The 25,370-nt window shown below is 49.7% G+C and overlaps 1 protein-coding gene across 4 annotated transcripts in view; it reads right to left on the bottom strand.

Moving 5' to 3' along the window:
* The window catches only part of MAPKBP1 (mitogen-activated protein kinase binding protein 1), a 103,957-nt gene extending 95,656 nt beyond the window's left edge, over positions 1-8,301 (bottom strand). For all 4 annotated transcript variants that reach the window (XM_074867842.1, XM_074867844.1, XM_074867845.1 and 1 more), the window contains exons 1-2: positions 8,183-8,301; positions 7,002-7,345 (exon numbers count right to left, since the gene is read on the bottom strand). In XM_074867842.1, coding sequence (XP_074723943.1) covers positions 7,002-7,118 — 117 coding nt within the window. In that variant the 5' untranslated portion in view covers positions 7,119-7,345; positions 8,183-8,301. The remainder of the gene's footprint in view (positions 1-7,001; positions 7,346-8,182) is intronic.
* Positions 8,302-25,370: the final 17,069 nt, after the last annotated feature.

The raw sequence follows: 25,370 nt of genomic DNA, 5'->3' as shown, positions 1-25,370 counted from the left end.
GCTGGATTTTCCTTGTACGACATGCAGACATGCTCAGGGCAAAGCTAAGCAGCACTGTGGTGAAAGGAAATAGCGCGAGGTTTTTCTGAATTGCAGCAGCCACCTTTTGGTGCGTACAGCCTCGGCAGAGCCCACAGGGTTTCAAGCACAGGGACCAGCCCACATCTGGAGTTGGAAACCAGAGCAGAGAGCACACTGCAACCCTGCTATGCATGTACAGGAGCCCTCAGAAACTTCCAGCTCTGCAGAGGCAGGTACATCAGACACAAACAGAAGCCCGAAGTGACTGAAACTAGGCTTCGTGCTAGTTAATTATTCAGACCTTAGCTGGGATCACTCAGCACTAATATCAGGGCTTCATTCTGCTAAGCACTGTTTGAGCACCATGAAGTGCCACTCCCTGCCCCAAGCATCAAGACAAGAGACTTTTTGTAAAAAGCCAAAGACTAGCTAGTACATGGTGTTTGCTTTCACAGAGAAAAATTGTACCAAGGCTAATCAAGCAACTTCTCCCTAAGACCTGATAAACAGGAAGCAAAATATCTACTCAAATTTGCCAGGCCAACAAAATGCTGACCGCCACTTTCTCAGCTAGAAATGGAGGTGATACCCTGCAGTTGTTTTCCACTAGACACAGAGAAGAGTGAAATAATATACAAGTCATTTTACAGGCACTTGCAGACCCTTGATGATACAGAAGCAGACAGTGGTCCAACCTGGCCCAACTCCCAACCATCACTTCAACTGTTCTGCCCTCCTGAAACAAATGAGGTGATAGACCCCAGGTAGTACCAAGCACACAGCTAGTGAAACAGATGGTACACTCTGGAGGAGGTGTCTTCCCACGGTGTCTGTGGATGCCTTTCTCCACCAACCCTCCCTGTACCACAGTGAACAACAGCTCTGACCAGCAAGCAGCAAATGTACCATCTGCAACACCTCTGACCAGCCCTGACCTCCACCATCTTACCATCCCAGCCAGGTCTTTGGCAAAACACTACATGCTTCACAGCCCCCTGCAGAACAACAGCCCACAAGCAAAAGGGGGTCGTCAGTCTATATGTGTACGGCTTATCCAGCACAGCAGGGACAGAGTAAAACCTGCTTACAAGTCTCTCCAGCCAGGTTAGCTAAGTCCCACGTGCCTTCTCAGAATACCCAGCTCATCTGAAGGAGGTGAAGAGCAACAGGCAAGGCAAGACCTCAGCAGCTCTAAAAGACCACCCAGGTAAGCAGTGTATGACCACCCAGGGGAAGCAAGAACCATTCAAACCCACTAGACAAATGACCTGGTTCGTGTTATTTATGCTGACTGCACCCCAGCTGTTGGCACATCATTGCTCCCCCCATGCCGAGGAGAGGTCTTCCTGCTGTCTTTCATGGTAAAGACAGCACGTTATTTAGGGGTGGATAGAAGGGTGGATCTTTCCAGCAACCTGGTCTCAAGATTGGTAAGAAATATCACAGTGGTTCATGGATACAGTTGCAGGCTACAAAACCAAACGTGGAATTGCTGTATGCTTTTATATCCACCGTCCTTCAAGGACCAAAAGCAATTGGTGCTGCAGTCCCACCAGCAGAAAAAACTTTGGCTTTGATATGCCCTGTGGCTGTAAGTCCATTTAACACTCATGTTTGGCTCCAGTTCAGGCCAGGAGAGCCAGCCAGATCACCCTGTAATTTCAGGATGAGGCATAATACTCAGAGTGAAGAATGGAACGAGGAAAACCAGTGCGTGGAATTGTTAACAAACACAGGGTCATCTTGAGCACCATGTATTGGAGGATGGAGCAGGGGGGATCAGAGCAGCCCAGCAGGGAAGGATTCAGCCCCTGAGCTATGACACTCTCAGTTGTTCCACCGACTCTATCCACAGATACAGACATGCCACTGAAACGCAGGGTCTGGCTATGGAGAAGCTAACCAGCCTTTGGCCCCTGCTTTAAGGGACACTGTTATAAGCCTGACCCAAGACAGACATGCAATCTTTTCTATCTCTGGACAGCAGCCCCTAAGCTGTTGAAGCAATTGTGTGTGTTTAGACTGAGCAGTGCAGAGCGGTGAGAGATCCCGAGCTATTAACCGGGGCCAAGCATCATTCATGGATGTTGAAGCAGAACAGGCCCAGCAGCAGAAGGCCAGACCAGGGTGAGATGCATCCTCTCAGCTGTGCCACTGGCTGCACTGGTCCCAGAGCTGATGGGCCGAGCACTGCTCGGACTCCAGCAGAGTGGAGAAGGGGAATCGCGCAATACTGTGCTGAACAGCTCCTCAAAAGCACCATCATTATGTAAAAGACCCTTCCAAATCCTGGCAAAACAAAAACTTGACAGCATCAGCCAGGCTGCTCTCTACCTCACCCACACAGTCAGGTTGCTCAGCCCCGCATCCAGCTCCCTGGGAAACGCTGCCCACGAGGAACCCAGCAGGCTCTGCTGCTGCAGGACCAAGTTTTTCGCAAAGACTTCGAAAGAATCCCACTCTGCAACAAGCCTCAGCTGCACCTTAAATGATTTAATAAGAGGTGATGATTTTTGAAGCGTTTATATCAGTGAATCAAATTTGTGTGGTTTTTGGTTCTGTTCCAGTTCAGGTTCAGCAGTTCTCAGCCGATCCGGTTAAGACCAGTAGCAGTCGAAACTGATTCATGTTGGAAGTTACAATATTTTCAAACAAAAAGGACTGTGTTCTGAAGGCAGGAAGCTACAGCCAGGCCAGAAACATGACTCCACTCTCCTGTGTCCAGGACAGCTTGTAGTCCTAGCGGAGTCCTGCAGCTTCTCAGGAGACTGAGGAGCTGGAGAACTGCATCGGGAACACGATGGGCATGACAAGGCATGAGGGGTCTCAAGCTTCCATGGATCTGCTTCCCTCTTAAATCTGTGCCTGCTCACCAGCAGGACACAGAGGTACGCATACATGCTTCTGCTGCGCTAACCAGAGAGCTTCCGTCAGGCTGATGGGAGCCCAGAGGCTCGCAGTCAGAACAGACCACGCCTCATCAAAGAAAAGGAAACCCTGTCCCACTAGGAGCCACTTAGTCAGGGCTCATTTTCAGAACAAAAGCTCTCAAAAAGGTTTTGCATAGCCACCCAGTCCAAGCCAGCATCACGGAGTGGGAACAGGCGCTCCAGCTGCACGTGCTCGCATGACACTTTGGATCGGGGAGACCACAGTACAACAGTCCCTGGGCTGAATAACTTCCTGCTGGGGAACGTCAGGCTTTAGTCAAAGAGCTCTTTTCAGCTGGCAACTTCAGATATTTCTGGCTTAGAAAAAACAGGAAAGATCAAAGAAACAAGCAGCAACTTCCAAATGTGTTTCTTTGACTCACTGGCTTACCGTTTTAGGGAAAAGCCTGTAGCAGGTTTTGTAGCAATTTGTTTCTACGTTGACATTCATAAAACGGTCTGACTGAGGATACACCCCCACACACACCCCCTAGAAAAGGTACAGCTACATCAGTTAAAAAGACGCTTATATTTACAAGAGTAGAGCTTAACAATATGAACAGCCCCTGCAGGAACTGTACCTGCTCAGGTGCATTACTGATGTGAGCAGAGAGAGATTTGTGTAGCCAGGTTGCAGGGTACTACAGCAACCAGGACATTTTAGCAATGGGAGATGGCTCAACCCGTGGCTTCCCGGCTGTCCTGCTAGTGCCACTCATTCAGGGTGATCGATGCTGCTTCAAAGGCACTCGGTGCCCAGCTTGTCTCAGAGTTGCCCAGAGGCACTCTGTGTCTCTGCTGGAATCACAAGCATGGTGACCAGAAGCATGGCTGGGTTTCTGGTAGGGCTAGTAATCCTCCAGAAATTGAACGCAGGCCAACTAACTTGTCTGAAGAAATTTTAGCTTCCAGCCGCCACACTGACACGTTACAATCCCAACAATCAACAGGGCTAGGCTTAAGTCACTGTACTCTAGGTCTATATTGGTTCAACACTATAATGGAGATCTGGAGAGGACAGAAAAAATGGATTCGAGTCATGAACACTGGAAGACAAAAAAAAAAGTCTACACATAGAGCTAGTCAGGCAACGACAAAAATCAGGACTCCCACAAAACAAAAGTTTTCAAAAAGCAGAAAAAACCTGACCACTACATCCAATTTGTCAACAAGCTTTACTTAAAGAGCTCCTGTTCCTTATCTTCTTTTCCCTTATTTATTATTTTTTTAACTAGCCATGATTATGTATTGGTTCCTTAGTTTTACTCCTGTAGAAATCTCCTGGAGCTGTACAGTAAAACCATGCATTAATTACAGGCAAGAAATAAGTCCTAATAAAAGTCACAAAACAAGTTCTCTCTTGTATAGCTCCCAAGTAACACACTGCATGTCCTGCATAACCATCATGCAAAATATCTCCACTTACCCACACTCCCCCTTCCAGAGCAATGCACAAACAGGTCTCTGCGGAGCCAGCCTCCCACAGCCTGCCCACGTCCAGCCCAGCGTCACACGGCTGCTTCGCTGAAAGGAGCCAATTTTCACAGGGCTTCTCTTCAGCACGACAAACTGCCCAAGGGGTCTGTCCCTAACTGCTGAGGCAGCCTGGCAGGCCGCACACCGCCAAAGGGTTGTTTAGGAAAGAGCAGGAACGCCGGGGGCGCTTTCCACTGGAGGCGAAAAAAAAAAAAAAAAAATCACAGCTCATGGAAGTCAAGGCAGTGCCACTGAGGGTCCTGGGCCTTCTTAAATTGAGCAGCTGGTTGCAATAAAAGCTTGAGGGACTCAGAAAAAACGCAGGGCTGTTGAGGGCTCGGCTCTTCACCTACATCTGCACGTACAAAGCACAATATCACCTTTCAGGCATTAATCTAGGGCAACAGTCCTGCTCCATCCTGTGTAACCAAGCAGAATTCAGCAGAGATGACCAGTCAAAGCTACCAGCTTCATAGGCCCTTCCATATTTCCATATGACTAGAGTCACATGCGTCTCTTGGAGCAGTCATTTCTCAAAAAGTCCAAGAGACAAAGATGCCTGAAAAACCCCACCCTGCAGGTCAGCAAAGATCCTTCAGGACCGACGTGTATGATGCTCAATTTCAGTCCCGAGGGATTTACACTCACACCAAATAGCAGACAGAGAAAGATCTGTTTCCTGCTAGTTCAGAAAAGCAGAGCTGCTTCTCACCCTGGAAGGCAGAGGAGCGCACACACAGCAGACAGAGCATCTCCACAGATACCCAACATATGTTGGATCTTTGGTAAGGGGCCCGCTCCTTTTCGCCTTGCCCACTCCAGCTGCCCCACTGAGGGCAGGCCATAAGTCATTTGAGGGCAATTCAGAGCAGATCGCTTTAGGAAACCAAGACCGGCACCTAACTCCTTCTACCAGCAAACTCCCCAGCAGTTCCTCTGCATCTCACTGATTAACTGATCTTACTAATAAAATACACAAAATCCAGCCCTCAAATCCCAATTTCATGGTGTGGAATGAATCCACAATATCCCCAAGGGATCAGACACCCCTTGGGTGCACACTGGGGAGACAGCAGAAGGGGTACAACAGAGCTCTTCCAAAAGGCAAGTGCAAAGAAAACAAAACAGGTACCAAAGAATACCCGGGGTACGTAGCAGCAGGTCCCAGCTCTGAAAAGGATTGCACAGACCTCCGCTCCTATTCACAGAGCCAGAACCCAATGCCCACTGTATGTGGTGGTACAGGTGGCTTTTGGCTCTTTCGACAGAGGTCTCTGCAGAAAACAGATCAAACTGCTCTTCAGCAACAGCTACAAAGCACGTTTCACTGGCAGTCCACAGCCCACGTTAAATGCGGCACATGCATGCACATGCGCACACCAAGGTCACGACAAACACCACGGCCTCTCTCTAGACAACTTTGAGGAAGCCAAGCAGGTTTTTCTCTTGCTTGGTGAGAAAAGAATATTGTGCTCCTTGGTATTAAACAGCCATCTCAGGGAAACGCCAACCTGAGCCAGAGTTCAGAGAACAGGATTTCATGCTGGGGACAGGCCATTTGGCTGTCACTTATTTCCCCTGAAGTTTTACACGCACTCTTCACTCCAAGAGATAAATTTTGAAGCACTACTGTTTTGACACAAATGAACGCACTTTGCAGTCATGGATTACAGGCATTTCTTATTTATTCACTGAGTCTTCACAGTGCAGGGAGGGATTAAGCTTTCTAGGTATGGAGAGAGTTATGCAAAGGATGAGTGATTTGCCCAGGGTTACAAGTGAATCAGTGGCAGGGACAGAGCGAGGTGCCCTGACTCAGAGGCACCTGCTGTCAGCACAAGGCAATGCCACCCAGCTCCTGTTCTCCCTGCACGTTAAGTCATCCTCCTCTCCTCATGGCACCAGACAATTCCCAGCAAGTGACTGCCTGTCAGGAATTCTCCACAACGCCAAGAAGAATGACGGATTTTTCAGGTAGAAGCAATTATACCCCAGACAAGAGATCCCAAGAGAAGGGGGTCAGGCACACAGAGAAGGACACACAGGAAAGCGCATCCAGGCCTGTTCAGACACCATCTGAACAGTCATCTCTAAGACATGTCTCGCATCCTCCATCTTTCAGACCACGTTACCCTTCCCCACATGCTCACAGAAGACTCCTTTGCGGGGCCGAGAGCAATTGCTTACGCAGAAGAACGGGTCTTTGTGTATCATTAGTTGCCAGTAATGCAGGTTAGCAGTTGGAAACATGGAGGAAGAGGAAGCATTGTATTTCTCCTGTCAGTCATCTGTAACAACTCCACACACCACAGCGTGGGAAATCCCAAAAGCTTTCTGATGCAGACTGGGTACGTACCACACAAGCAGAAAGAGTGTGTTTCAGAAGAGGGACCCGGGCTTCAGCAAGGATCCGCAGCACAGTAAAGATCCCAACTAAAAGACAGACTACAGTCACGTACCACTTGCTCTGCATCACTTACATTTATATCAGCTCTCCCAAAGCAGTATTGTTAGTACAGATGGGACCTTAGGCAACAAAGTTAAAGCATGCTGGCCGCACCACACAGCACTCACCTTGCTGCCTATATCTTCACGCTTGTTCCCAGGCTTGCTTCTCCTCAGCTTAATGGAAGGTGAGCGAAGTAGATTTTTGATCCGACTTGTTATTGTAGACCCTTCGACCGACATCATCTCCAGGTGCCAAGAGGGTATTCACCCCACACACAAACTCTGCCTGGGGAACAAGCCCAGGTTTGAGGCAGAAATACCGATGTGCTCAGCTTTGCTCACGCTCGTTCACATATCTCTCAGCGATTCTGCTCAGGAACTCCACTCCTGTTACACTGCAAAGCTATTCACAGAGGCTGGCAGACTTTCCTTTTGCAGATTCCAGAGGATCAAATCAGCAGTAATCTAAACTGAAAGATGCACCCGTGGGTCAATACGACATTTGCAATAAATTCTAGCCTCAATCTCTGCAAGAAATGCCAAATGCAAGAGTTTATGATAAGGATGGGTGCCGTATTACTTATTCTCAGAGGCTTCCACAAAAATTATTATCCTTTTAGTATCAATTAGCACATCTAAACCAATTCCCCCATCCAAAATTTAGACGTTTTACACTTCAGTATCACCTTATGACCAAGACAAAAATTCCCACCATTGGGGTCCATTAATGGGGTCCCTCCAGCCCCTTGCTTTTGCTCCGTACACATCCATTCCACGTTCGGCTTCACAGCCTGGAGAACACAACGCTGTACTTGATTATTAAACGCCAAGTCGCAGAAGCACACCGAGAATAAACAGAGGGAGTTTTTAACTCTCACAAATTTAGCTCTGCTTTAAGTACACACATATACACAGTGGGTGATATCTGATAATTAAGGCGTATAATATTTCACGTCCCCGCAGCCCCTATTTATAAAGGGGATCGAGGAGGAACTGTAACTGCTGCCAGCGCTTACAGACCCCCGGCCAAAGCCGTCACCTTTTTCCCGAAGCCCCGGCGGTGGCCGGGGGGAAAGAGGGATCCAGTCAAAGCCTGCAGTAAATTATCCTCCCGGCTTCCGCGCAAAATGGGGGCGGGGGGAAGAGAGAGCGAGAAAGAGAGAAGGGGAGAGAGAGGAGAGGAAGGGAGAAACGTCCAAGTCAGCACAACCGCCAGCCCCTCTCCCCGCGGCGGCAGCACCGCCGGCTGAGGGGACGCGTCGCCTCCCCCCGCCCCAGCCTAACCCGCCGGCTTAAACCTCGCCTACCTGGTGCCCAGGAGCGGCGAGGCCGGCGCCCACGGTGCCCCGCCGCGCCTGCCCATGCAGCCGGCCTCCCCCGAGGAGGGGCCGCGGCGCGGGCCGCCCCCGCGGGCGGGGCGGGGGCCGCTCCCTCGGCGGCGGCGGCGGCGGCGGGAGCGAGGGGGCGGCTCCGCGGCCTCAGGTCTCGGCCAGAGGCGGGGGGCCCAGGCCGCCCGCCGAGCCCCGCGCCGGCCCCGGGAGCCCAGGGGCGAGCGCCCGCCCAGCCGCTCCCCCCGGCGGCCGCAGCGCCGCCCGCATCCCCGGGCCGGCCGCCCGCCCGCGCTACGGCGGCCCGCGCGGCTCAAAACGTGGCGCGACGCGGAGCCGGGGGGCAGCGGCGGGAGCCGGGGCGGCGCGGGGAGCCTAGCGGCGGGATGGCGGCGGTGCGGGGCAGGGGTTGGCGCGGGGCGGGCTCCGGCGCTCGATAACGGGGGAGACTGGCAGTGCCTCCCCACCCAAGAGGCAGGCGGGGCCCGGAGGCAGGCAGGGGCGCGCAGAGACCCGCTCTGCCGTGCCCGCCGCCCCTTGGTGGTGTCCCCGCCACCGTCCCCCTGCCGGGGCGGGTTTGCTGTCGCTGGGGATGTCCCTCTGGCAGGTCGGCCCCACACACCTGGGCGGCCATTTCTGGCTCGGCGCCACAGCCAGCCTGTGCTGGCGGGACCCCCTGTGGGGAAGCGACAGTGCAGGGGGCCGTGGGACTGCGTGGCCCTGCCACCCTGGGGCGGGAGGGGGACAGAGACTCTCCGCCTGTGCTCTCGTGCTGTGGGACAGCCGGGTGGGCCTTGCCACCACAGCAGTGCTGTGTCACCCGTGGGCCTCCTCGAGGGCAGCAGTGCTGGAGAGACACGGGTCCTGCGCTTCACTGTGGAGGTGAAGAAGTTGTTGAGTGACCATCTTATTGTGGGGCAGCCTGACTTGGGTGATGCACATCTTCTAATGCTGTACATCGGGTGTTTGGATCCCTTACCGGCACTACCATGGTCACACAGCTAGCTGGTGAGGAGGCTGCTGGCAAGGCCAAACCCACAGCAGCTGAGCTGGGTGTTACTGGGTGACCATGGGACTCCACAGCCCCACACTGGCGCGGTAGGACTCCGCTGCATATGTTCCCGTAGGTTCCCGCCTACAATGCGGTCCTGGAGCTCCTTCTCCCCTCAGTTCTCCAAAGTTTTTGCTAGAAGTCTGACAGCCCACTGTCACATCAAGATGCAGGGATGGAGCCCATGGAGTCAGGATTTGGACACTTGTGTGCCCGCAGTGAGAGCCTAGAAGCAAACGTACACCAGGCCAGCAAGAAGGTTTTGCCCTGGAGCTGCCTAATAGCTGTTCCCCATGGAAGAGTTCAGAAGCCGCTACGCTAATTCCTGTGCTTCTCAAAAGGGACAGACAGCTGCCCCACCATGCCATGGCCGGTACTAACCATGTGAGAGGAGGTGGGGAGACAGATCTTACAGGCTACCAAGCCTGAATTGCTATCAAAGGCCGTACATTTAGGATTCACTCTAAGAGTTCAAATGGACTGTACATGTCCACACTGGCCTAACATACATCTCCACTCCAAAGCCCCAAAGAGGAGAAAGGAAACCAGCATTTCTTAGGGTGGAAACAGTCCTGCTAGCATCCCCTTCCTTAACATGCTCTGCCATTAATTGCCATCTATCCTCTGTCCTGGAGCATCTTTCTGGCTCCCTATTTCCTGTTGTGGGTACCCTCTCCCCTTTCCCATCTTCAGTGACTAATTCAAACCCAGAGTATTCGTAACAGTTGGAGATGATCATTCCAAAAATACAGTCCATGAAAATTTGCTGAAGTTCAGGCACAGTTTTAACGTGACAGACGGTCTACATGGGCCATGGTCTTCCCATTAATGGTGCCCACTGTGGGCAGCACACTGCCACCATCACAGCTGCCACCATCAACTATGTGAAGCTGCACCGCCTGAATTTCAGGAAAAGGTTGTTTACATTCAAAGTGGGATTCTGAGCAGGCACGAGGGCTTGCAGGACTAGGATCTTAAGGCTCGACTGGTCAGAAACCTGCACGTATTGATGAAAACACCCAGAAGCATAACACAGGACATCTTTCTAATCTCTGTCAGCTCCAGTCATGTCATAGAAACCTGCAGGAAGTTAATTTAAATGTCATTTTCTAACCTTTGTTAGGCTTTAGTTTTGATACACAGAGAAATCCATGCTTGTTGCTGTGTCAAAAAGTCACAAGGTTTCAGGAAGCAGGCCTTTCCGAAAGATACCAAATTTTGTCAGATTTACAATAAATTGCAAGAGTTGGTAATGTTGCAATTATTTTTAAAAGTAATTGAAGTCCATGGGAGCTAGGAATGTAAGTATAGAATCACAAAATCATTTAGGTATCTTAACTTTCAGCCTGACATGGCCTGCAACCCCAGAGGTGGCATGTAAGAAAGGATCCCTCTAGAAAATGTGAATGTTGTCCATTCCTACCAACCCTATTGTCCTATTGCTGAATAACAGTGCCCCGTTGCTAAGGGTGAGGAGAAATTCATGAAAGAAACCAGAGCTGCTGCTGCAAAAATAAAACCCCTCTTCGGTGAAGATTTACACGTGTGCTTAATTTTATCCAGACTATCAATTCTAGTGAGTGGAACTACTCACACTGGACATGGAGTTAAAAACATGCACCAGACTGTACGGGACTGGGACCTGGCACTGCGCAGGGGGGGAAAAAAATACAGTCTATAGTTCTTAAATTTCTGCTGTTCAACAGTAAAACATCAGAGTCATCACATTTGGGAGAAACATGCATACATTTGAGAAAGAACTGAGGGATGTCTTTGAAAACAAGGGACAGCTGAGATGTTTGCTTGGGAGACGCTGTTTAAATGCAACTAGCATTGTTCCTCTTTTGTTGAAAGCTGAGCACAGCATAATGTGATTTGTGATTACAATTCTTTGTGTCTGTGAAGCCACTGAAGAGACAGGCTAACTCTGAAACATCAGTGGACTTCTAAATTCAGTGCAAAGGAACTGGGACAGGGAACGGATGTTTCTGATTCTCTGACTAAAGCGTACTACCTTTCTAGTTATTTTTTAAGCAGGAAGAAATGTCACAGTTTCTTCAGTTCATCCTAAAGAGAAGGATCTCACCAGTGGTTTTTAAAGAAACTTTTCCTATAGTTCTATTAATACAAACACTTGCTCTTTTTTTCTTTGATCTTATTAATACAAATAGAAAACAAGCAGGAATCACCAGCTTCCTCTAGGTATTGCAGTACAAGTATGACACACCTATTTCATCATTAGAAGGGTCCAATTTTCCAGTTGTAATATCAAATTTCTGAAAGGTTCATGCAAAACCCTTGCACTGAGCCTACAACTACTAGAGCTTTAGCTTGGGTGAAACTGGAGTAGATGATACTAACCCGCACGGCTTCTGTTCTCCCAGTCCTATCCTCCGATAAGTGCCAAATAACTTGAAAAGAAGAGAAACAAGCTTCTACTTTCATTCAGTGGCATTTCTAGAAGCAGTCAGTAAACCCCCTGCTCCGTGAGGTGCCTCCTGGTGTTGCTCTTGCTCACAGTGTCCAAAATAAGCTCTCCCACGGCAGCAGTTCAGCTGGTAATCTGCTGGCCAGCCCTTTGCTGCTGCTTCTGTCGCAGCTCATTAAAGCTTCGCATGTGGGGCTTCTGATGGTGCCTGTGCTCCTCGCCTCCCCCTCCCCCCGATTACTGCTGTTCCTTTTGTTGTGCTGCTATTTTCTCACCGTTGCTCACCTTTCTGTGGATTGCCTTTACTTCAGAACAAGGCTTGTCTTTTACAGTGTGTTCCTGTAGCGCCCATCTCCACAGGGCAGCACCTTGACTGAGATCAGTTAATGATCACCAAAGGCAACAGGATTTTCAGCTTCGCTCTAGAGGTCATGAGTTCTTCCTTGCCAGAAAGGACAACGTTCCGTGAATAAATTATATCACTTTTCTTTGGCATTTGCAGCATTTGGTCTTGAATTAAGTAGTCTTCTGAGGGATGCCATAAATAATGAAAGAGAACAGATGCTTCAATAAGTTAAATGCCGTATTTTTAAGCATTAGGTAATGAAGTATCTGAAAAAGTTTTTCTCTGTTGCAGAAATCCTCTGTGCTTTTCTAAGAAATAACATCTTGCAGATAACCCTGTAATTGTCCTGTAGGGATCCAAGCAAAAGGAACATTTTAGAAGTGATTTTAAACAAAATTATTTTCCTAGTCAAAAATATCTTGATAAAAAAGAGTATGTAAAAGAAGACACAAAGCAATGGAGCAGAAGCACTACACAAGCCCTCTCAGTGTGATGTTAACAGCTTTCCTTGAACTTGTTCTCCTTACAGACAAAGCTCTCCTCACCACCTGCAGCCAGGCAGGGATGGTGAGATGACTCTCCAGCCAGCCGTGCCGACATGATGAGGGCAGCCACGCTCCCATCACCGGATCAGCTGAGCACTGCCCAAGCACTGGGTGACAGGCGCAGAAGGTGCTCCGTGCCTCTGAAAACCCGACGTGTTGATACCACAGTGCAGCCACAACCCAGGATGGTTGCTTGATCAGCTTGTTTTTGCCATTTTTAAATTAATTTCTTAGTCAGAGAAACAGATCTGAGAAAGGATTTCTTTTTTTCAGACACTGACGTGCTGGAGCTCACCTGCTCTCCTGGTGCTAGAGGGAGCTCCAAACTGGAAGTTGTGGCAGCCAGCATAAGCAATTGAGGCCAGCTCAGGGACCAGGTGAGTTAGTCGGGGATCAGCGTCACGCTCATGCAGATTCATAGCTTTCAGACAACTTAGAACATGAGTTGAACTTGCTCACATCTGCAAGAATAGTGGGGACAGACATTTTGCTCCACACCCTCATTCCTGAGCCACTTTCCTGAGAGGCTTTCAGGTCAAGCGAAGAGCAGAAAATGCATTTTTTCCCCCAAACTTTAACACCCTGTGGAAGAAGAGCATTCACTCTTCTGTATCTACACTTCTACGTCCAAAGGACCATGGCACTGCTTTCCAGTTAGGCTAACGGCTGTCATTTTAGCCTCACAGGATGTTGATTCAGCAGGGTCATAATGCCTTTTTCCACCTGTTGACTTGTTAGAACAGTGAACAGCAGGCACTCAGATGGGGAGAGAGGGTGGAGGAGGAAAAATAAACAGCTTTGGTCTAGTCCAGAAGAAAAATAACTATATGAGAAAATAGACAGGCAGAGAGCAAGAGAAGAAAAGCAGCTACCATGCATTTTACATTTAACTTTTACAATGTAGAGGGCATTTTACATTTAACTTTTCTCCAACTATGAAGATGAGTGCAAGCTTAATAATAATTTCATTATTAACCTCTTAATCAGATATGAGTTTGCCTTGGTAAAATGCACTGAGGATTCTTTGCAGGTCACACGAAGGTGTCCAAAGCTCAACGCACAGCATGTCAGGTGATGAAGCCCAACCAGAGTTAGTTGGTTTTGTTAACTTGTTTTCCTTCAGCGAGCTTTGTCCCTTCCTCTCTCTCCTTTACTGCCATAGCTACAAGGGATAAGCAGAATGAGTTTCTGGAAATGTTTCCAATCACAGCCTGGGTGTTTTTATCAGGCTCCTGGTACCTGACTTGAAATGTTTAGATTCCAGCCAGCAGTTACACAGGATCTTTTCTTCATGTGTTCCCATGGAGAAGTCATATAGACATCTCTAGTTCATAATGCATCTAGGGAGAATATGCTTATATCACAGAACCCAGCTGAGCTTTAAAAAAGCAAAAACATACATGCATGAATGCCATTTAGCTGGCTGCCAGGAAATTGTGCTGATAAAGAGAAACCATGGGCAAAACATGTAGTATAGAAAGCCCGACTGAAGACAGGAAGATGCTGCTTAGAAAAGGCTTGTATTCATCAAGGATGGGTAATTTCTGTGGTGAGACAAAAGCCTCACCGATGTACTTGGAAATCCCAAGCACAGCTACACTCATCTTTTTTCTGAATTAGAAGAATGTGCCCTAAACTGAAGGAAAAAAATTACAAATCCATTTAAACTGTGGCTCTGCTATTATAACAGGTGAACTAGTCCACTTATGTCTCACACCTGTATTTCAAGGGATCAACAAAATCCATGCCCTCGTTTAAAACTATTTTTAACGTAATTAGCGAAGTGCGTACCTGTGTCCGCTCAGCTGTCAGACTGAGGCCATGTTCTGACTCACCTGGTGCCCGAGGCATGTGCGCATCCGGTGTGCAAGGTATGCTTCCGAGCTTGCGGTGAGGTGGCAGATGTGATTGATTGATTAAAAACAATCTGGGCTGGCTGATTTAAGCCTGGAGGAATGGCTGGAGGACTTCCCACAGCCACCTCAGGCAGCACGTGCTGTGGAGGGTCCTCACGAAAGCCTCGTCAGTGCTTGGATGCCGTGGGGGTGGATGAGCCTGCCAGGGCACTGCGGGGGCCGGCGACTCCCCGAGGGCGATGCCGCAGCCTCAGCTACCTCTGTTCCAGCTTCTCAGCTAGTACATGACTACATGTGAATGGTTATTCCTACTAGCTGTGGCCTGGCCCACACATACGTGCATTAGCCAACTTGTGAAGGGAGATAAATTATGTTACAACCCCATTAACTTTTCACCAGAAGTGGGACCTGTGTTGTTCATTTTCCGGTGGCAGGGGATCAGAATATGGGACAGTAGCTGCTGAATGTAAACGTGTTGTGCTTCCTGCTGTCTACATGGAGGCTATGAGAGAGGGCACACAGCAAGTACTAAGGTAAAACTCAGCCTGGACACTGCCTGGGTCCTGTGAAGTCCCTGCCATCACAGCTTTGACTGGCCAGATAAGCCATGACATGCTACCCAGGCCAATCCACGGGGGTTTCTTTAAGCTTAGATCTGAGTCTGGTCCGATTTACACACAGGACCAAATGGTTTGACAGCCTCAAAAGCCCACAGTGGAACTGTAGTCTTGCACGAATGCTGCCTTTTTTTAGAGGGTAGTTATCTGGGACCTTAGATGTGGGCAGAGACAAGCCCAGTGGCGTGCAGATAGGAGAGGGCTGTCTCCCATTGAGTGGTCAGGTGCCAGGGCTGGCAAGCACACCGAGACTGGGTGTTGGATACAGAGGTCCCTACTTGCAAGGGGAGTCCAGAGCTGAAAACCACATGATAAGAAAGCATTTGACCGAGCTGGCACTTAAATAAGGGATGCCAAATGCTTGTTCCCTTTTGTAGGAGTTATTTGTGTTCCATAGTTCTCCTTAATTACTGCTCTCTGGAAATATGAAGCACAGGATGAACTTACCATTGAACTCTGCAAGGAACAGCACTTAGGGATCTGGTGTAGTTGGGAACTGTCAGTGCTAGGTTAACGGTTGGACTAGATGATCTTCAAGGTCCTTTCCAACCTAGATGGTTCTGTGATTCTGTGATTCTGTGAATGATAAAGGTTTCCCTTAGAGCAGTCACTTCATACTTTTCCCGGTTTTGGGCCCATAAACATTTTGCAGTGAGTGGAGGTGCAGACACCTACATGCTTCGGCCTGTTGGCAGTGAGTTCAGGGGGGTTTGTGAAAGGTAGTTGGGAACAGCTACCTTTCACAAACATCTTAAAAGTACTCGCAAGGGCTCACTGAGGGGAGGTTGAAATCTGCTGCCTTACTGTTCTAAGATCACCCAAGGGCCCGTTTCTTGTAGAACGGTTGGGTTGGGTGAGGTTTTGTTGGGTCTGGTTAGGTTGAGAGAGCTCCTTACCGTTACAGGCACAGAAAGGGATCACGAGATACATTTTCCAGCATGTGTCTAAGCAACCGATTGTCCTTCACTTGTCCTCCCCCTGGCAGCGTAAGCAGGAGTGTACAAACTACACCGTCTTCACTCCAGGGCTGTTCTGCATGGAAAGCAGGGGGGCTGTTATTTTCCCGGTCTGCCCTGAGGCTCAGAGAAGAGGTCTTGCAGCTTCCTGCAGGGCTAAACTTCACGTGGGAACCATGCCTCTGCATCACTTGGCTGATGCCTCCCTGGATGTTCTTACGTGTTTAGGCCAGCTCTGCGCAGACCGCACGGACGGCACTCGGCACGCAGGCTGGCCCTGGCCCAGGGACCTGAAAGGAGAGAAGCATGCAAACCCCTCTCGTGCTGAGCTATGCGTTCCCTGCCGCCTGCTGCCTAACCTCCCCCTCCCTCCCCGAGAGTATGTAGGTCACTGTTGACATTGTTTGCCTCTGAGCCCCGTCTGCTCCTGTTTTACCACTTTGTTCGCAATTAGCCCGTACTTTTGTAATTGACCTAAATAAGCCTCTTTGTTTTATTCTCCTTCATCCCATGCCTTATGTTTCCAGAGACCGGTAATTAAGGAGAACAATGTAGCACGAATATCTTCTGTGAGCCCAAAGCAGGCAGTGCCATGACTTGGAGTTAGTCTTGCTCTTGGTGATCCTCAGCAAGCTGACAGTGTAAACCAGAACTCAGCCAGCTTTGGGCTTTGCCCCGAAAAGAAGACGGCATGACAGATCTTACAGCTTAACTGTGCTGTATGGCTCTCTGGCCTCTGCAGATGCTTTTTATTATTACTACTGTTAGCAAAATTAAAGACTTACAGTGAAACTGAAAGTGAGCAAGCAAAAATGGAAGTCCCTCTGATGACAAGTGATGTCAAAGCGTTATATTGCAAGCTATGAAATCCACCCGTTTATATCAGTTTTCACAGCAGCTCGCTATTGTCTCCTGCAATCACACTTAGCACATTGGTGATGTTCTAAATTGCCTCTCATGTCACAACCCTGCCCTCCCCGTTAGGGCTCAGCTATGAAGGTTGGAAAATCAAATGCAATGGAGCGTGCAAGTTATCTCTCTCTCTCTCTTTCCCTCCTGTTGTTGAGCAACACTCAGGTGGCCAGGTTTCAAGCACTGCCTTTTGCCTCAGTTTCCCCATCTGTTCACATGAAGTCCTGCCTGGAGGGTGACATCTCATGACTGTCCCTTTTACTTGCTGTGCTTTTGCCTTTCACATCCTTAAAAAGCAAACATCAAAACAAAACCTTACAAGAGCGTTTTTTCCAAAACTTCCTGCTGTGTCCCAGAACTTCCCACAGAGATGTTCTGCTGCTTCCCACTGGGGTGCCCACCCCTGTGTCCCCCTCCTGCAGGCAGGGCTGCGTTGGGGTCCATACGCCGGTTGGTACGGAGGTCAGTATGGAGGCCCCCAGGGGTTGGCATGGAGCCTGTAGGGGAGGGCTTAGCACTGTGGCATCCCTGAGCGCTAAGCTCTATCCTCCTCTCACCTCAGAGATGCTGAAATGAGGCGCCAGGGCTGAAACGCAAACCACATTTCATGCTGTTTGGAAACCAAATACCAGAAAAGCTGGCACTGCATTATTTGTTGCTGGTACCCTGCCCAGCCCTACCTAGAAATACGCAGTTTACATCAGTCCCTTCGCTTGTGCTTGGTTCTCTAGAGAGGCTCTCTGACAGGACTTTGGTAGGTGTCTGAGGCAAAGCACAACTCTGTCCCAGAGGAGAGTCTGGCCAGAAAGCAGAGAGATGACATGGAGATAGGCACAAAAAAAGCTGTGGCACTTGGCTGCAGAGCTGGGGTTTTCCAATAAGCCTAGATTTGGTACCCAACTCCAAGTGCATTTCCTTGGGAAGTAGGGCAACAAATTACCATAAACCCCTTTTAAAATCCCTGTCAGTTGAACCCCTGGCTCCTTGACACAGACTTTGAGAGCCAGGTTTCCCCCTTCCTCTGTAACATACCTTGGCTTGCAGAATTCATCATGCAGAATGAAATTTGACCTTTCCACTACCCATGGCAACCATAATTCTATTAAACAGGACAAACCTTGCACAGCAGTTGCCCTCAGGACATGGTATACTAAATACGATACAAGCAGGAGAAGAGTGAAACACAAAACTCATGAAACAATCCTATCAAAAGAGAGTTGGCAAGTGGGTGCCCTTCGGGACAAGGCCACACACAAACACGCTGCTCTCTCCTTTCTTTAGGCCAGTGCACTTTACATAGATGACAACAAATAGAAAGGACTGGGTTTAATGGCAACATTTGCCTGCTCATAAGTCTATCTGAAGAGCAGTCAAACGCACATTTAACTTGTATGTATGGATGCGTTTGTTCTGACTAGGGATGCTGTCCTAAAGCAGTGCCAATGTGGACAGAAAACAAATGTCAAATAAGAAGAAAACACATGCAATTAGTCAGCTGGCAAGATGACTGACCGAAAGAGAGGGAAATAGAAAAGTATAACCAGATCTTAAGTTCATGGGAGAAACTCTTCAGGTGTCGTGGTGATAAGCACGGCATCAAAACCCTCAGCAGATAAGAGAATGCAAGAGAGTGGTGTGGCCTGCGCAAGTATGTTCATGAGCAATGAAGCAAGGTGTAACAACCCTGCAGACAGAGAAAGAAATCAAAGAGGAAAGGAGATTCCTGTTCTGGATAGACTCAGGACAGTGAAAAATAGAGAGAACAGTGAATAAATGTCAAAGACACAGCAAACCCAAAATACAATTCCCAGAATGACTGAAATTAGGAGGGCTAGAAGGCTGGTAGAAACAGCTTAAAAAGGTTGCCCAGGGAGGTGGCACCATCTCCGTCCCTTGAGGTTATTAAGTCGTGGCTGGAGAAAGCCCTGAGCAACCTGGTTTGATCTCATGGCAGACCCTGCCCTGAGCAGGAGGCAGGACTACAGATCTCCAGAGGTCCCTTCCCACCTGAATTTCCCTATGATCCTACGAGTGCCGATGAGTTGGCATACAGAGGAGGTGACTACTGACATTGCCATGACAACAAACTGGGTTTATGCTGGTGTTGCAGCTTCATGTGAAGAGTGCATGCTTCCTTGAGAGAATTGTTCACAAAAAAACAGTGAGATTCATAGCACTAGGCTCATTCGAGCTTTGCTTTCCATCTGATGAAAGAATTAATAGGTTATCAGCTTGTTACACAGTTAATTTCTGGTTCTGTTTCGGTGGGTTTTTTTAAGATAGAGGGGAGAAAATTACATGCAATCTTCCAAAAAAAAAATATAATTACATCCTCCCCCTTGGGGACACAACCAAAATGGCTTCAGCTAATAGTCCCAGTGCTGGGGGGAAGGCAGCCAGTCAGCAGCCTGGGCTGGCTGCATGTGGTTCATCAGAGCCAACCCAGCGCTGTAAAACATATTCCTTCACCATTCGCCCCGTCGTCCTCCTAAGTAAAAACACATGAAGCAAAACACTGCCAACGCTTTGCTCAAACACTGCAAATAAAATCGCGACTGCAGTAATTGGGAGTTGAAAACAGGCAGATTGTAGGCAGGGCGCTCCGGTGGCAGCGTGTCACCCACCCAGCCAGCGGTGTCGGGGAGCCCGCGGCCCGCTGCGCTGACCTGCTGTGGAGTGCCTGCGGGCTCCTGAGGCGGCAGGCAGAGGACGGGGCCACACGAGCCTCCCGCCACAGCTTCTGCCCTGGCAAACGCCCCTTGGGGAGCTTGGAGACAAGAGGGCGTCGGGGCCCGAGCAGGAGGCGGCTGCAGCGCTGGCTGTGTCCAGCCATGGCGAGGGCTCTGCTGACTGCCCGCCTCGTGCCCGCGTGCCGGCTGCGCACAGCGCGGCTCCGGAGGCAGAGGAGCGCTTGGTTTCCCGCACACTTTCCCCTGGCCCTGCCTGCCTCCCAGCCAGAGCCAAGGATCCAGCCCCCCGCGACCCACCTTCAGCCAGGAATAACTTCTGACTTGAGGCAATTTTAGTAGGTCACCAAAGCCACTGGTTTTTCCCTTTGGCAGTCGTGCCTCTCTTCCTCACCCTATGAAAATCAAGTTTTCTTTCAAACATGAATGTGTCCCTTGTAAGCTGATCTGCAATATAATTATTTTCTCCCTTGCTCAGCAAAGTTTGTGAAACTGGACATTTTCCCCGTCAAAGCCAGACAATGAGGCCTTGTCTATGCTGAAGCACGGTAGTAAACAATTCCCACTGTGGCTGCTATCAGTTCAGCTCGCCTGGGGGGAGTCGTTTATTAAAATTTCTTCCTGGAGACTAAGCCTCCTGGTTCAAGTTTGCCCCATATGTCAGAGCCGCAAAACATTTGTGGGGTGAGATTCTGCAGGACAACTTTTGTGGATTTTTTGCCATGGACTTTCAAAAGCTGAGGAAGCAAATTTAAAGCTTTGCAAAGCAATCATGAGCTGAAAGTCTGCTTGAGCCATTTTTTGAAACCAAAGAGTCATTGTAACCTAGAAGTGAGAGCACTGGTTGAGGAGCAGGAGTTAATCATTAGTGTTGCAAAAGATTTGCAGGCACCTCCTTTTTCTGTCATGCTTTTGCCACCAGTCACCTTAACACAAGTTGTAACACAATCACATCAGACCTACATCATTAAAAAAAAGTATCAAGATAACCAGAGCAGGAAAATCCTCTCCGTGCTGTGTTATCCATCTAGTATATGGAAACGTTCACATATGTTTGAACTTTGCTGAAGCTTGGCCTGTCCGAATTTATCCAGGCCCATAACCTGTCCCAGGCCCTCAGAGGGCCTCACCACCACCTGCCACAGGCCCCAAACCCAGCCAAGCCCGGCCAAGCCAGCAGCTGCCCCTCACCCTGCACCCGGGGCACCTTCTGCAGGAGCCCCCCGCCAGCCTCCCACCCACCCCAGTCACTTGCTCCCGTGTGGGGCTGTCTGGGCAGGGGGGACCTTGTTCCGGGCCCTGCTGCCGTTACAAGGCTGAATGTACAAAATGTGGCTCCAGCCAGGCCCCAAAGGGACACTAATGGTTTATCGAATCACGTTCTACTCCAGCTGCATAACACTGTTTTATAGGAAAGTCCAGGTCCAGCACGTCTCAGAAATAACGCATAACATTAGCTAACACATTTTCAAAGCTCAGTGCTGCCAGTGCCTCAGGCTTAGGCAGGGCTGGACGAGGCTCTCTAACAGAGAACTGTGCCCCCATACAGAAAGGGCCAAGGGCTCGTGGCTGAGGACAGCGCAGCTTCATCCATGCCAAGCCACAAGCAGCTCCTGCAGGAAGAGGAATCTTCAGCTGCTTTTAACAGCTCAGGCTTCATTTGATACCGAAAGAAACCAGACACCTGGTCACCGTTGGGTTTTTTCCTTAACAACTCAGCAAGGAATTGCAGGATCTCTTCAAAAATTTTGTCATTGTTTCAGGACACCTCAGGGTGGAAGATGTTGGATGAATAAAAGACTGCAACTGGCAAGCCCTCCGTCACGCAGAGGGCAGGGCGAGCCGGAGAGAAGCAGAAGGGAGCAGAGGGCTCACCACAATACTGCTGCCTGGCTGAGCTCTGACTGCACAGACACAGCGGGAGGGGTGCGAGATGGGTATTTGCTGGTTGCAGGACAAGGCACAATAGACAGCACCTGAAGGAAGCCAGGATTTAGCTGGGTAGATACAGAGTACGTAGGAGGCTGGTGCTGTGGATCTGGTGTTTGCAACTTACTGGATAACTGGAACTCCACTCACCAGGACCAGCAGGGCTCTGCTGGAGCACTCTCAGGCTGGGAGGTTGCCCCAGCCTTGCTCTCAGAAAAAGAGAAAACCCAGGATTTGCTCAGCACTTTGAGCCAGAAGGTGAGTGTCGCCACAGGCCTGAGCTCTGAGGCACTGGTGTGTGTGTGTGACGGCAGACCAGGGCGGAGTGGGGGAAGCAGCAGGGGCTGAGCCCCTTTCCCTGATGCAGAGGATGGAGACTCGGAGGTCCAGGCCCAAGCAGGCAGAGGGACTGGTGGAAGAAGGGGAGAAAGAGGAGCTCCTGCCCCTCAGGTGAAGAGCAGCTTGTGCAGCTCCTACACACAGGGCACCGTGGAGGCAGCAAGGCACACGTGGCACAAGAGCTGGCAGCAACTTCCCCAGTGGCTTCTGCCAAACTACCCAGTTGCCTCCAGCACAGACCCACCCTCCTCCTCCTACTGCTGCAGGAAATCCTGGCCAGGCCTTCAACTGGAGGCTACAGCAGCACGTGCTGCTGCAACAGCCTTTCTCAGTCCTTTGGAGGAACAATGGTGTGCTGTCCTAAAACCTTGTGAAGCTCTTACTGTCCTGCTCATGGATGACTTGTCAATCAGAACAATCCAGTAGCTACAAATCAAACAAGTGTTGATCATATTTTCATGCTGCAGAAGGTCCAGAGAAGGTTTAGTCACCCAGTCTCCGTGGGCTGAAAACACATTGTGCTACTCCAGAAACCAGTGAGCTTTTGTCACAGGTTCATCCTCCCATTTAGCTTTTATGTAGACTGGATCCAGCACAGCTTTTTTTTTAAGCTGATTGGTGGTAACACTGGGGTTATTTTACATTTTTTTCTAATAACAATCACAGATGACTGGATCCCAAAGTCCAGTGATCCAAAATCCATTTCCCAGGTCTTTTGGCACCTCAGCAGTGTGAAGTATTTCACATCCTTGGAGGGCTCAGGAGCCTCAGCTGCAACTGGAGCCCGTTGCTAACATAAGCTGTGCAGACCCCCGCCAGCCCACAGACCGTGCCCAGAAGCTTTGTGCCCATAGAGCCCCCTGCACTGGACAAATGGGGGCAGAGCCGCAGGCCTCGCGGTCGGTGCTGCATGGCCATGGCCACAGCCCTGCACCGGCAGCCCCCAGCTCTGGCCGGAGCGGAGGAGCCAGGCAAGTTGTTTCACAGAGCTGTTAAGGATTTAACTCTAAGGAGTTAATCACAACTGAAAGCCACTAAAAATGGCATACGGCTTATGGTTGCGTATCTTTTTTTAGCTGCTATTTAATTGCCTGGTTTTAGCCCACAAGGCGCAGCTGCGGCGCTTGCGAGGGGCACCCCTCCGTGTCGGACAGGGGAACTACAGGGACCCCGAGGCCAGCAGGGAGGCAGGAACCCTGCCACCCCCAGAGAGAAGAAAGGAAGCCAAAAAACATGCAGAGAAGTCCATCTCCTCCTCCTCGGAGCTGGTCCCGGGAGGCTGGCACAGGAGGGAGCAAGCCCTGCCCTTGCAGCACCGCAGTCCTCCTGCTTGCACCCACGTAGCCTGTGACCGTGGCCAGGCACAGCTGCCCTTACTGCCCCCACTTCGTCGGGGGTGGGGTCCGCACGCCCCACTTCACCTCCACACCTCACATAGGCAGGGATGCAGAGGCGTGCAGGCTGCAAGGACAGCTTGTTACAAAGGCGCCTCCACTTCCAGCATCCACTTTTCACCAGAGGAGAGCCAAGGCTGAGAGCTGTAACCTCGAGGTACACAGCCCTGTACGCAGACAGCCCTACAAAAACCAGGGCACGCTCCCGGGAGCAAGATGAACCAGGTACGTGAACACTGTGAAAGCAAGGCGAGGTCTTTGCTTGTGCTTTGCCTCACAGGAATCCGGCTGCCAGCAAGGGGCAGTTGGTGAGCGGCCTCGCTGAGGGCTGGGACACGCGTTCACTGGGCGCTCCGGGGCAGTGGGGTGGCTGTGGAAGGGGATTGCTGACAGCCACAGCCACAGGTCCGGCGGCCTGGTGGGCACGGGTAGGTGCTGGTGCTGATGAGCAAGCTGCAGGCTGCGCGGCAGCGGGCCTGGGGCAGGGGCCTTCCCAGGTGCTTGAAATGCTGCTTGTGCCAGCAGCCTGCGAGGCACAGGTGGCCAGTGAGGACAGACTGTGGCTTTGCCCTTTGTCAGAAAAGACTCTCAGAGAAGTAGAGACCCCAAATCTTTCTTGGGGTAGAATCCTGTTTCAGAATGAAGAGGGGGGACCTCCAAAAGAACCTGTGACCTGTCACGGGCCTCCAACTCCCAAGAGACCCAAGACAGAACAAGGTGCTGGCTGAGGCAACACAAAATTCAAATGCCCAGGAATAACCCAAGTATACAGTGGTGTAACAACGCCTTCTTGGTCTGTAGCAGCAGTACAAAGGGCAAACAGATAATGCCCTGAGCTTACCTGATCACGGACAGCACCACAATTCCTCCACTACCACGATCCCAAATGACAGTAATTTATTTAGATTCCATTCATTTCTAATTAAGGACAAACTGGTCCTCTGCACGTTTTTGGGTTGCAGTTATGGACTCAATCTGGCCTTAAATCAGTTATTGCAAAGGCTCCCTGTAATTTTTCATACTGAGCTTATTTGCACCATCATCTGTGTTTCCAGGAACACAATGAATATGCTGGAAAACAGAGGTCCCCAGCCCAGATCATCATGGGATTCTACTGGTAAGTTCTTTCTGTTGCAAGCCTGACTGAATAGACCTTATGCTTATGTTCCTTTCTATTCCAAGAAGTAACTTTCCCCCTTAAAATAAGGAGTCATGGGATGAGGCCTTGCTGAAGGGTTTCATCAGAAGTTTTCAAAAATACACTACCTGGCTCTATCACCTATTTTTAGCCAGTCTCTCCTGAGAGATCTGGTCTTCCTCTTTAAAAAAAATAAAATTCTGCAACATTTCTTCTCCAGTTCATCACTTACCCTCATGCATAATTGTTCTCTTCATTGTGTTTTCTTTTCCCAGGCCTGTAAGTCAAACTCGCTCATTTGTAGACGTTTACTACTTTCTTTAAACAAAACCCAAAAAACCAAAAAACACCATTTAGCAAGTGTGTTATCTTCCATTTAATGGATATGGAAGCGATAGACGGTGACTTGTTACAGGCATTGTATCGATTTCTTCTAAAAAGCTGTCTCTTCTGACACCTCACTTGGAGACAGAGCTACAGACTTGTTCCCACAAAGGCAGCCGCGTTGTACAACTTCTCTAAAGGAAACAGATACAAAGGATTAACCTAAGTTTGGGGTTGGGGGAAGGAGACTGGAGAGTGATTTTACGTGGACTTAAATCTTCAACTGTTGGGGTTTTTTTTTTCTTTTTATGCCATGATCGAATGTTAATCCCACTGGCTTCCCGCTTAAGACGCATTTTGGTGAAAATACAGGCCCTTCAGTACCTTTTCTGCATTTAGCAAGTCAAAATCCTTTTTTTACAACCAGTAGTAACATTTCCTGCATATTGCTCAAGACTAAAGAGAGAAATCTCCTCCGAGTTGTCTGATTACTTGAACCAAAACCCAGATGCTGGCGTTGCCAAAACTTCTTCCTCAGGGCATACGTGTGTCATTTGCTCAGGTCCAACGCCACGTGTCACCAACAGCACACCGCCACGTCATTTCTGTTCCCTCTCCCTCCCCGGAATAAACTTTCAAAGCCAG

The sequence above is a fragment of the Strix uralensis genome, chromosome 4, assembly GCF_047716275.1.
Source record: "Strix uralensis isolate ZFMK-TIS-50842 chromosome 4, bStrUra1, whole genome shotgun sequence".
Taxonomy (NCBI): Eukaryota; Metazoa; Chordata; class Aves; order Strigiformes; family Strigidae; genus Strix; species Strix uralensis.
Note: the sequence above shows the minus strand (reverse complement) of the source record. Positions and strands in the feature narration are given on the sequence as shown.